Source organism: Haliotis rubra, unplaced genomic scaffold (assembly GCF_003918875.1).
Source record: "Haliotis rubra isolate DU_JTF1 unplaced genomic scaffold, ASM391887v1 Scf1371, whole genome shotgun sequence".
Taxonomy (NCBI): Eukaryota; Metazoa; Mollusca; class Gastropoda; order Lepetellida; family Haliotidae; genus Haliotis; species Haliotis rubra.
In genome coordinates this window covers 98,597-111,282 of record NW_025765305.1, presented here as the reverse complement: position 1 = coordinate 111,282, position 12,686 = coordinate 98,597, and the positions used below count along the sequence as shown (strand labels likewise).

At 38.9% G+C, this 12,686-nt stretch overlaps 1 protein-coding gene across 3 annotated transcripts in view; it reads right to left on the bottom strand.

Annotated features, from left to right (window-relative positions):
• Positions 1-410: 410 nt before the first annotated feature.
• The window catches only part of LOC124268341 (adhesion G protein-coupled receptor B1-like), a 46,425-nt gene continuing 34,149 nt past the window's right edge, over positions 411-12,686 (bottom strand). For all 3 annotated transcript variants that reach the window (XM_046703315.1, XM_046703316.1, XM_046703314.1), the window contains 12 exons: positions 12,475-12,541; positions 12,089-12,171; positions 11,063-11,189; positions 10,638-10,676; positions 8,768-8,908; positions 8,363-8,414; positions 7,715-7,750; positions 7,197-7,324; positions 6,543-6,641; positions 6,035-6,118; positions 3,874-3,960; positions 411-1,873 (listed from right to left, as the gene is read on the bottom strand). In XM_046703315.1, coding sequence (XP_046559271.1) covers positions 1,745-1,873; positions 3,874-3,960; positions 6,035-6,118; positions 6,543-6,641; positions 7,197-7,324; positions 7,715-7,750; positions 8,363-8,414; positions 8,768-8,908; positions 10,638-10,676; positions 11,063-11,189; positions 12,089-12,171; positions 12,475-12,541 — 1,072 coding nt within the window. In that variant the 3' untranslated portion in view covers positions 411-1,744. The remainder of the gene's footprint in view (positions 1,874-3,873; positions 3,961-6,034; positions 6,119-6,542; positions 6,642-7,196; positions 7,325-7,714; positions 7,751-8,362; positions 8,415-8,767; positions 8,909-10,637; positions 10,677-11,062; positions 11,190-12,088; positions 12,172-12,474; positions 12,542-12,686) is intronic.

Here is a 12,686-nt window from a genome sequence, read left to right as displayed (position 1 = left end):
TAATTTAAGTGCGTGAGTCTGGTTTTACGCCGCTTTTACCAATATTCCAGCAATATCACGGCGTGGACACCAGAAATGGGCTTCACACATTGTACCCATGTAGGAAATTGAACCCGGGTCTTCGGCGTGACGAGCGAACGCTTTAACCACCCCCTTATATACATGTACTCGTATTGATTTTTAGACAAATACCAAGAGTTTTGAATTTTGTAATTTTATACATTTTACACAATTAGTTGAACACGTATTATTCATCTATTTTTGACACCGTTCCGTTCTATTGCTTGTTGGGGTTGTCGATGGAGAACAGAAAAAAATACGGATGGCTGGGATTCGGATTTCGTGTTATAGACATAGTGTATTTTGAGTTTCAGGTGGAGAAGAGGAAGTTAGTGCAATTAATAAGAATGTTGAAGATAATAATTATTTTTTTATTCTCCAAGTGAACTTTTTCGTCGAAGTTCAGAACAGGCACATTCACAAGATTAATTACATGTTTACATATAGAACAGACATTAGAAATTTATTGATGTCATTGTATTGCTATGTTTCTGCCTAATGTACAGTATGAAGCCGTGCACTGTCTATATAAGGATGACACAGTTCTGTTTGGTCCTTGAAAACACGTGGTATCATCATGGAGATACACGTTATTCGCCAGTTAGTTAGCAACCGATGACCTCAGTAAAGTTTTCTTATAACATAAATCAAATCCAACTCACTCAGTATTTCATGTAGTGAGTGAGTGACTGAATATGGTTCAATGCCGTTTTGGCAATATTCAAGCAATATATATAATTGCGGGGACACCAGACATGGTTTTCACACATTGTATCCATTACACCGGGTTCTCAGGCGTGCTGAGCGAACGCATTAACCACTAGGCTACCCCATCGGCCCAGTATTTCATCTAACACCGGAACTATTTTATCCGGGGAACCGTCATATGAATAAATTATACAAATGCAAGGAATCATGTCATTACATTCTTCTTTCAAGATCTATATCCATTGATATATACACGTGATAACGAGCCTAAAGAAACAACACAAAGTGTGGTATTCAGGGGCGGATACAGCTTTTTGAGAAAGAGGGGTGCACACTTATGAGAAAAGGGCGGTGCACACTTCATTTCAACCCGAGTCTCAATGGTCATCTAATAAACTTTCAGGGCGGTGGGGGGACTGCACGCACCCCCTCACCACCCTCCTCCCTTCTAGATCCGCCTAAGGCATTGTCATGAACCTCATGTCGAGAAACGCACGTTCCAGAGCTTGATAACTGATGAGAGATAGCAACAGTGCTGAACAGATCGATCCTACACCCAGCCTCAAATGTAACCTCGTTCCCATGGAAACATCGCAAAAGAGGTATTCAACATGGGACCATAAACCAGTCAAACTACATTCACTCGGATAAACACCGGGCTCCGTATGATCACAGAAATAACTATTCAACCATATGTTGTTTGAGTACACAAACTATTTGAATATTTTTGGTAAAACCTGCAAGAAATGAATACTTCAATGGCTGTAATTTTACCAATCCATGGTCCATATAGAATACGCCGATATTTGGTGCACTGTGTATGTACAAGTATATGTGCGATAGGCCTGAATTTAATTGGCAGGCAAATGTACAGAGCATTGCCCAGCTGCAGGCTATATATATTCAGAGCATTGCTCAGGTCGGAACATTAACAGGCACTTTTACACGCTGCATGTAATCGGGACATTGCCCACGTCTATAAATATTGTGATGTCCCGTCACGTCCTCTGTATACAGTAGACGTTATTTGAAACGTCTTTGCCTGCCGTACTGCTTCATACGCTGACCTCCATCGACCTCTAGGAGTGTGAGGCGTCCCTCTCTCCTGAAACAAATACGATACGTATGGCTGATTTTCCTCCACCATACTAAGTATAAGATGCAAAATGTAAAATACGAAAGCATAAGAAAATGTGAAAACACTGTGGTTATCAAGTTACAAAGGTCAGTTATCGGATGGTTTATCAAGAATAATAAACCGTTCGTGGGTTCCCTTGTGTGATGTTAATGCTGATGACGTTTCTGATGCTGATGACGATGCTTATGCTGCTGATGATTACGATGATGATGATGATGATGTTGATATTATCATGATGAGGAGGAGGATCCTAACAAACCTGACTCTGACAGGAACATTCTACAGCACATATTTATTTATATCTGTACACTATGAATTAACTGAGGTCATATATGCGACCCACGCCATCTCTTCATGCTCTAAGTGAATATACACACCCAGTCAATAAATGTCAAAATTTGTGAATTTAAAGGGTCTTCGGATTTGATTAATTTCCGTTAAGGTCCTCATCTGAAGTGTGCTCGTGTACGATAACACTGTAATTATTTCCTGGAAAGATCTGGCACCAACAGATTTGGCCAATTAACAGTGAGGGCTAAACTCGTCTCCGTCTACAAAGGACGTAAAAACGAAATATGATCTTAAAACCAGTTTAAGTTCCTTTGTATTGATGACGATCAGTGTATGGATTAATTTATAGCTGACTGTGAGGACGTTACATATTTATAACCTCATCATTATCACGATCATACACTCAAGTTTCCACTCAACAGAAATAAGCAGAACATGTTTTGTTCACAATCTATCAGGGATTATCGTTAACCGATACAGTCAATCAAACAAATAGTTATGACATTTAACAATATTTGGACTGATGATAGCACATTTCTAAAGAAACAGTTATCTTTCCGATACAAACGGTGGAGACATGAAAACGTATTATGTTCAGCGCCAGGATCGTTACACAATACAGTTTTGTCATTGTTAATGATCCTACCGTTTCATAATGTTGGACGACGATAGGCATTTCGTAATTGCAAGAGCGATGCATACATGAGTTTTCAGAAAAAAGTATAAATTCCAACAACCATCTTTGCCAATAAATATTCTTGATGTTTCCAATATTACTATTCTTTAATCACCCACTTTTAGACAACATATACTTTTATTGGAACATACGCAGACTTAAACAATTAGTAAATTTCACATCTTGAATGATTAGAATATTAACCTATTTATGGGTTTCATGATATATTTGTCGCTTTAATGTTTAAATTTACCAGCATTTTACCAAGTATAGCCGCGCTGACAAATCAATCATATACAAGGCCTCGATGGGACAACCATCAATACAATATTGACAAACTTTATGGATAACAACTTCTTTTCTTTCATTTCGATGCATATTCTTGTACATGGTTTCTTGTCCTATTTGACAGCAGTGCAATAATCTTTATCTTACCTCACACATAAATGTCGCTTTCTGATTGGCTGAGCGCTCTTCTATTATTTTCAATGTACCCCGCTTACAAGCAAGTAACAATTCAATGTACCCCGCTGTCAATGGCAACTCATTCTGTACTTCGTGGTAGTAATTCTTTATCTCGAATAACATTGAATGATCACGTATGATGTACGGAAATTACCGATGTTTTGCGAATGCAAATCGATGGAAGGGAGATAACTCTAAATCTGTTTTCCTTGTCAGCAAAATCTACCGATGGCTACAAAAAGATTTGTATCCGTGCTTCAAACAATTCAAAATTAACATTTAGGTGTTCGGTAAGATAAATACGTTGTTCACTGGTCCCTTGGGGCCCATGGGTACATCAACCCATGCCCCCCTCGTGACCAGTGAACAACTTATAGTATCGAGACGAAACGATGTTATCGGTTGTTATAGTGGTTGTCAATAGTGTACTGCCAATTTCTAGAATGCCAGTCAAAGAAATAAACCGTCAATGCAACACACAATATTTGCTTTTATCAAGCCGTAATGATGCTTGGTGAAAGACTCCAATTCTCACCTCCTTTACTGTTGTACGCCTGTCATGAAAGGCGTTCACCACGTTATACATCTGGTCGATAGGTTTCCTGCGCATCCTCAGTGCCCTCTGAAACATAGATGTATAAATATACATATAAGTTATATTGATAATGTCGTTGCATAACATATCATAATAACACTGAAACACTGAAGTCAGGGTGGACATGCAGATTAAAACTTTTGAAAAACACATAAAAGGAAAAAAGTTAAATAACCACTAGGTTGAATTTAAAGAGAAAATGGTAGAGAAACTGATAACTGTATTCTAATAAACTTCATTCATGGTTGAAGTTTTGGTACCACAGTCTTTGGTATTACATCACCACGAGGAAAGGTCTCCGCTTTTCCGTAGTTTACTCTAAACCTGTCACCTCTCTGCACCAGAAATATTTACCACCCCGGGTCGAAGGAATTGTAGTCTACCTGTGCTTTCGATATTTCGAATCAATGATACATTGCAAGAAGATGCCCGAAGCTTATATACCCTTTAATTGACTGAATTAATTGATTAACATGAGTTAAGTCATATTTCCATCTTCTCATTCACTTATAATTGAGAAAGGAAGATGGGCTCGACCAAAACTAGCTTTAGAAAACCGATTATGTCTTTTTTGCAAAAATGACATAGAGGATGAATATCATGTTATCATGGTTTGTCCTAAGTACTTGACACTTAGACGTCGCTACCTACCTCTGGACGTATACAAGTCTCCAAACATGATGAAGTTTATAAGTCTTCTACAAACTAAAGTTGAAGTATTAACCTTCAACTTAGCCAAATTTGTTTATCATATATTTCAGGTAAAAGCAAAACTATAATCTGAATTATCCATGAATGTTTATTTCCTCCTATTGTCATCTTCTGTCACGAAAGGTCTTTGCAAGTGGGTTGGGTTGGGTGGGGAGGGGAGGGAAAATGTTGGCAATGCGCTTTTGAAAGTATGTATGATGTATTTGTCATGTTGGCGGTTGGCCTATTAAAGAAATAAACATATTACATGAATAGGTCTCATTAAGATTAGTGCAACACAAACAAAAGGCATAACGTTAGTATTACATCATGTTATAACGTTATGTCACAACCTAATAACAACGATGCGAATTAACGTTGAGGAAACGGTATGCTGTGGGCTCCGCACAACGTCACAACAACGTTTCTTATAACTTGGTGTCGACCGCCTCCGTGGTGTCGTGGTTAGAGCGTCCACCCGGAGAGCGGAAGGTCGCCGATCCGATCCCCATCCGCGTCATACCAAAAGACGTCAAAAGACGTTAAAATATGGTACTTGTTGTTCCCTGTCTGGCGCACGGCATTTATGGGTACAACAAGGACTGGTCGGCTCGGAATCAGTATAATGTCTCTGAGTGGGGTATTCATGCTTCACTGCGGCATGGTATCTCAGTGAGCTAGAACTATAAAACCAGCTTAAATCTGGGCTAGTACAAGCAGCAACACATACACACGCATGCACGTCGTCATATGAGAGAAATATTCTTAAGGGCGATGTTAAACCCCATTCACCTCACCTCACATCACCTATAACTTGGTGTCACGATAGAGCTTTCTGTAAAACGTTTCATTTAAGAGATTCTTTCTTCACTATTCAGCTACAGCCTCAGAAAACACGACCAAAACAACATGCAAATTGACGAAGTGAATTTTTGCTTTGTTTCTCATGTACTGTTCACTACGGGGAACATAATTCACTATTAACGTTAAACAAAACGTTAAGACGTTAGCATCAAATAACTTTAACCTTGTGGAGACGTCCACGGAATAACGGTGTGACAACGTTGTGACAACATTGTGACAACGTGAAATTGTTAACTGGGATATTGCTGAAAGACATTGTCTATGTTACGTGTGTCCATTTTTCCATCGTGACCTAGTTAGGTCAAGGTTACTCTAGGTCTTTCGGGGTCTTGGAACGGGTTAATGATTATATATGGTTTCTTTTAAACGGCATTAGCATTCTTCGTACAAGTTTATCAATCTTTGTCTGCGGATAAATTAATGCGCCCGGGGCCTTCGCGAATGCATGGAGAAAATGTATCTATTGTTTCCAGAGCATACAATTTGTAATGACTGCATACAAATGACACACAATGCTAGTACTAAACCGTTGGGTTTATTTGAGTACCTCAATATCACTTTCCGGGATCTCTTCCACGCTGAGATTATGCTGGTGCGTTCGTCGCCTTCCTTCCCCCGGATCAGGAGATGACTGGCCACAATAGGAAACAATATATAGACAAACATAGCCAGAGTTGTGGACGTGATCGTTAAAACCTCCATCACGTTTACAATAACAATCAACATAAAACTCGACTGCTAGCGATGAGTGGTCTTTGAATGTTTCCCTGTGAAATGGTTAAAAAGTCTTATGAAGAACTACAGAAAAATGCAACTGGATATAAACCCTCCATGGTTACATGTTCCACAGACAGGTTTCCGTCCACGAAGTTTGCAGTTCTGTGGTTACCTCGAGTGAGTGAGTGAGTGAGTTAAGATTTAAAGTCACATCGGCAATATTTCAGCCATATCGTGACTAAAACTAGTTCTAAATTAATAATACATACATATAATATATAAAACCCTGTCAACGAAGGACAGTAAAACCACTAGATTATCACAGGTTGTGTGGTTACCTCGAAGTCTTCCTGGAAACCAATCACTTCTGCATAGTCAACGGAAAATGAAACCCGGGGCCGTCTTCTCACGTTGTCAGTGAAACCCATATTCACATGCTGTAAAATGAAACGTTGTATCATTTGTAGAGAATTGTAGAATTCGTATATAAGTCCGTAGAACCCCCTACTTTCTCTTGAAACATATGAAGTGTCAACAGTTCGTCGAAAATATAGTAACGTAATCAAACTAGAACCTTGACAGTCGTTATGACTGAACGTTCCTGAGTGTGACTTGACTGGTATACAAATAGGATAGACTGTGAATTCTGGAAAGATGGGCCAAGTGAGTATTATCTGTACTGACATTGTCATTACCTGTACTGAAATTGGTATTACCTGCGTTGATATAAGCATGACCGTGTCAGGACAATTAACCTATTACCTGTACTGAAATGAGTATAAATTATGCTGACGTGGGTATAACCTGTATTGAAATGAGCATTACCTGAACTGACGGATGTATTACTTTACTGAAATGGGTATTACTTTACTGAAATGGGTATTACCTGTACTGACGTGGGTATTACCTATACTGAAATGGATATTACCTGTGCTGGCGTGGTTTACACCTGTACTGACGGTGTGTGTCACTTGTATTGAAATGGATATTACCTGCGCTGACGTGGGTGAGCCGCTGCCGTGGTCACTCCGAGCATCCCCCTGTATAAGATACTCTGTAGGGGTCTCCAGGCTCTGGTCGAACACGCTGGGCAGAGCTATAGTTCGTGCAAATTGGAATCCTGAGAGAAGAATTATCCTTAGTTTACACTTATTAACCTTGTGCGAAACATCCCTGTCCAATATCTGTCTTGGAATTTGGAATAACGTTCTAACTTTAACATCATCTAAAATACTAAAATATTAAATGCGGTTGATTAGCTATTGCTTGTGTTTTCTTCCTTCTGATATTTCAAAGTGGAGTATTTATCATTGACATGTCTCAATAGCTAGCTCAATTAAACAAATTCTTCATGATAAAATACATCCCCGCCGAAGAACAAACTAACATTTTTTGTTCGCCAATATATTTTATTATCTATATAATGTGTATTAAACATTTCTATTTGACTGGAGGTAGATCATGAACGGGCGAAATGTTCTTATTGTCAAATTCACCGATTCGTCCTTACCTTGTCTTGGATTGGCGATACCGTTTGACAGAAATTCTGCAACAGATCAGTTGATCCCATATGAAACAAGCTCTAAGATATATGAGTTTGGCATTAGTAGGCTGTCAGCGGGACAGGAACATTGTCCTTCGCAGGAACTAAGTCAGAACATATTCCACAAAGGCGATATAAAACTTTCGGCTATCGTATGCTGTGTTTTAAAATGTGAGTGTCCGAAATGGCTGTGAAGCTCCAGATATATTGAGATGTCTCCGCATCTCTATGCAATTCATATGTTTTACAAACTGGAAATCTGGAAGACAAACATTTACACGCACAGTTCACTTGCGACAGGAAGACTCATGACATCCAGTTCGACATCTTGCTTTCTTGAAAGAAAGCATTTCTAGCCATGCTGCTGGTCATAGGTGAATATAATGTTTCCTGCCGCTATGTACTATCATCCACATGATTGGGGCGGTTGGGTAGCCTAGTGGTTAAAGCGTTGGCTCGTCACGCCGAAGACCCTGGTTCGAATCCCCACATGGGTACAATGTGTGAAGCCCATTTCTGGTGTCCCCCGCCGTGATGTTGCTGGAATATTGCTAAAAGCGGTGTAAAACCAAACTCAGTCAGTCAGTCAGTCATCCACATGATTAAAGGTCCTACCTTGCTTGTCTATCCCGTCTCTGTCAGACCTGAGAGCTGCTGTCGTCAGACTCTGTGTAGACATAATGTAAGGTTATTAGGAGTTGGTTCATAGATGAGATAACTGTTAAACACCCACGTGAATAGAAATAATGAAATGAACCCGCCTGTGCAAATGTTTTGTCCAAACAACAATCAGTAAATTTGTACCCAATGACACTGACAGACACATACATACACGCATAAATACACATACAGATACATAAATACAAAGACTCATAAACATGCATGCACGCACACACACGCACACACACACACGCATGCACGCACGGACGCACACACACACACACCACTTACTGAAGAAATTCATCGCCTCGGAAAAAGAAAGTATAGTTGTCTGAAATGGAAAAGTCCAGTGGAATTTACCAGTGTATAATTGGACTTGTAGGACTTGATGGACTTGGACGTCAAACTGTTTATAGTGGTCTGAGATTTGGACCTCAATGTAGACTTTGACATAGAATTCCGCTTGAACCGGCTTCTCATCTCTTTAAACGAATTCGTCACCTGGAAAATATATCATGACAGGGTGCCGTTGTACAAAACAACCTTAGTGATACGAGTATCGTAAGTCAAAGTTAAAGTCTGGGATTTACGATCACTTTAGCGATGAGGTCGCTTTGTACATCGGAACCCGGGACCATATTTTTTATTCCAATACAAACATGGCACCCAATACACACATGGCACCCAATACACACATGGCACCCAATACACACATGGCACCCAATGATGACATGTGTATACTCACGTAGAATTGAAAGCCCTATGGCGAAATGTTGATCACCGAAACAGACATTCATCAGGGTGTGAATTAACATTTACCCAGTCAGCGATGTTTGAAAATCACACGGCCTTCCATATTATGATTAAAACACTCGCAAACCGTGTTCGTAACGTTGGAATGCAAATATCACTTTTTCCTTGTATCAGATATGGTATGTTATAAATTTTGATGTTGACCACGAACCATTTATTTCACATTTTCTACAAAACACTATGGTAACGTGAGAGAATGAAAGTGAAAGTAATGGAATCCCCACCATATGCATGTAAATCATGTGATAGCATAAGACCAACGTAGCCTAATTCTGCTACCCTTACTGTCAAAACCAACTATCCAAGATCAAATATAGCTGTCCCTAGTTAAAACTCACTATCCGAGATCAAATATAGCTGACCCTGGTTAAAACTCACTATCCGATATCAAATATAGCTGTCCCTGGTTAAAACCCACTATCTGAGATCAAATAGAGCTGACCCTGGTAAAACCTCACTATCCGAGATCAAATATAGCTGTCCCTGGTTAAAACCCACTATCCGAGATCAAATATAGCTGTCCCTGGTTAAACCTCACTATACGAGATCAAATATAGCTGACCCTAGTTAAAACTCACTATCCGAAATCAAATATAGCTGTCCCTGGTTAAGACTCACTATCCGAGATAAAATATAGCTGTCCCTGGTTTAAACTCACTATCCGAGATCAAGTATAGCTGACCCTATCTAAAACTCACTATCCGAGATCAAATATAGCTGTCCCTGGTTAAAACTCACTATACACGATCAAATATAGCTGACCCTAGCTAAAACTCACTATCCGAGATCAAATATAGCTGACCCTAGTTAAAACTCACTATAAGAGATCAAACATAGCTGTCCCTGGTTAAAACTCACTATACGAGATCAAACATAGCTGTCCCTGGTTAAAACTCACTATACGAGATCAAATATAGCTGACCCTAGTTAAAACTCACTATCCGAGATCAAACATAGCTGTCCCTGGTTAAAACTCACTATCCGAGATCAACTATAGCTGTCCCTGGTTAAAACTTACTATCCGAGATCAACTATAGCTGTCCCTGGTTAAAACTCACTATCCGAGATCAACTACAGCTGTCCCTAGTTAAAACTCATTGTCCGAGATCAAATACAGCTGAGCCTAGTGAAAAGCACTGACAAATCTTTTACAAACATTTTTCATACAGACATAATTCATGTTCTACTGTTGTCTTATCGCATTTTTTATCTGAATTTGATCACCGAATAAAAGTGGGCTGAACGATTTCAGTGTCGATCAATACGGTTCCCATCTAACAAAAACAAACTACTCTTCAAACACTAGAGTTTCAACAGTCGTGAAAGATTAACTGAGTGGAAGCTGCCCCTCGCTCATGGAAACATGGATACATGACGTCTAACGACTTATAACGAGTAGTTTAATAGTGATACTCACGTTTGTGGTACAACAGTGGAAGATGAAGATGAAAAGGCCCTGTAACAGACACGAAACCATGACAAAGCTATTACACATGTACAGGGGATATCCAGTTCCCATATTAAAATGAAATGATATACATCTTATCACAATTGTTCCAACAAATTTCGACTTTTCAGATTATTGCGTGAACTTAAAACTCACAGCATAGATGTATATGTTTGCATTTCATGAAATATATATTCAGAATCTGCACTCCGTCATGAAACATAATATACATAAATGAGCGGAAAACAATGCCTTATAAAATACAAACCAAATTTTAAAGTGCCATGAGTCCTTTTAACCTCGAATCCCGTTATTCTGTAGACCCCTCCCTCTGGAATTGCTCATGATTAATGAGTCGTTACACTTTACATTACATATTAACAGGGGCACTTTACCTGGAGGGAGTTACAGATAGCAAATAGGTACTGGAAGACAACCACATCTCTGTTGATGGAGAATACCCCCAATACCCATGTAATACCAATGATGGGCAGGATTACGCCAAGAGCTCGGGCCAAGTACCTGTTGAGGAAGAACAGGATAACTTAGAGCAACAACTTTTAACTGTTAGGTTTACTGTGTTAATGGCTTTTTTATACACATTTTTGGCTGATATTACGTTCTTGAGATGACAGTTAAAGTTTGTCAGTGGACATATATTAACTTTATTTATGCATGTCAATGAGTACATTTGCTTTGTTGAATTACAGATCAGTGTATAATGTATGGTACTAAAAAATGGAGTCTGTTCTAGCGCATTATAAAATGTTGCCATTTCCTTTTAAAACAGCATTAAGTTAATTTCTTATGGCAACTGATTTTGACAACTGATTTATGTTTTGAGATTTTTCAGTAAAACAGTGCATGAAAAAATACATGTCTTACGAGCAATGACGACGGCTTAATGGCCTTTTAGAACTTGGTGTAAAGCAAATCAGCATTGCAGAACTGAGTAGTTTGTGGAAACATATTGTTCATAAACATGTTCTAATTAGGACTTTAGTTCTTAACATGCTGACGTTCCCTGTACATGCATTAGCGGTTCATTTTCGACTTCACAGAATCAACATTGTGTTAATGGACTTCGTGTGTATATGCTCAATCTCCATTAAAATGATAAGATAACGATCCCGTAAACTCAATGTGTTTCTTCGGGACATAATACCTCATTATCAAATTCGTAAAAATATTTCCTTTGCTAGAGGGTTTTGTCGAACTCGAAGACCCTGAGAAAATTTCAACTTGTCCGATTTTTTCTCTCAGAGCCATTCAAAACTGAAAGCATCACATCTATACCAACAAAGTAATAAGCTTTGCATGCTCTACTCGAGTTAATGTACAGACTTCCGTATAATGCATCACGTTAATTGTACATGTGTATTAGTAGAGAGACCCTACAGTCATCTATAGCTGGTACTTACTTTCCCTGGCTTAGTATGTTTTCATCCCACGTTTTCCTTGTAAGCATCTTTCTCACGGAGAGAATCAGAATAAATGTGTTCACCTGCAAAATGGCATATAAAGATCAATAAATGAAACGTTTTTGTTTGTTAAATTTTTTATTTTATTTTGCGTCTCATAAATATCTATCTGCAGTTGACCATTATGCTCGGTAACCTGAATTGATCGTGCAGCAGCTTGGATTGTTGTTCACCATACCGATTACTGGTTTGTTTTATCGATCCTCGATTACTTACAAGTCATATAGCTGGAATACTGCGTTAAACAAATACCAAACAAACAAACAAACACAACAAAACAAATCGAGTACGGGAGCGTAGAATGACAAATTGTTATTTACACTTACCACAATTATGAAGAGAGCGGGGCCAACGAATGCCCAAATGATGTGCCTCTCAGTTGACAACCAGCAACTTCAAAAAGAAAAAGAAACAGTTATATTTTTGTCCCTGAATATTCCGTAGGATGCAATTAGTTAAATGTCAGTGCTCGACAGGATGAGCAACAAAAGAGTCCGCTGGGAACGAAGGCACCCAACAACACAGTATTCAATATTCG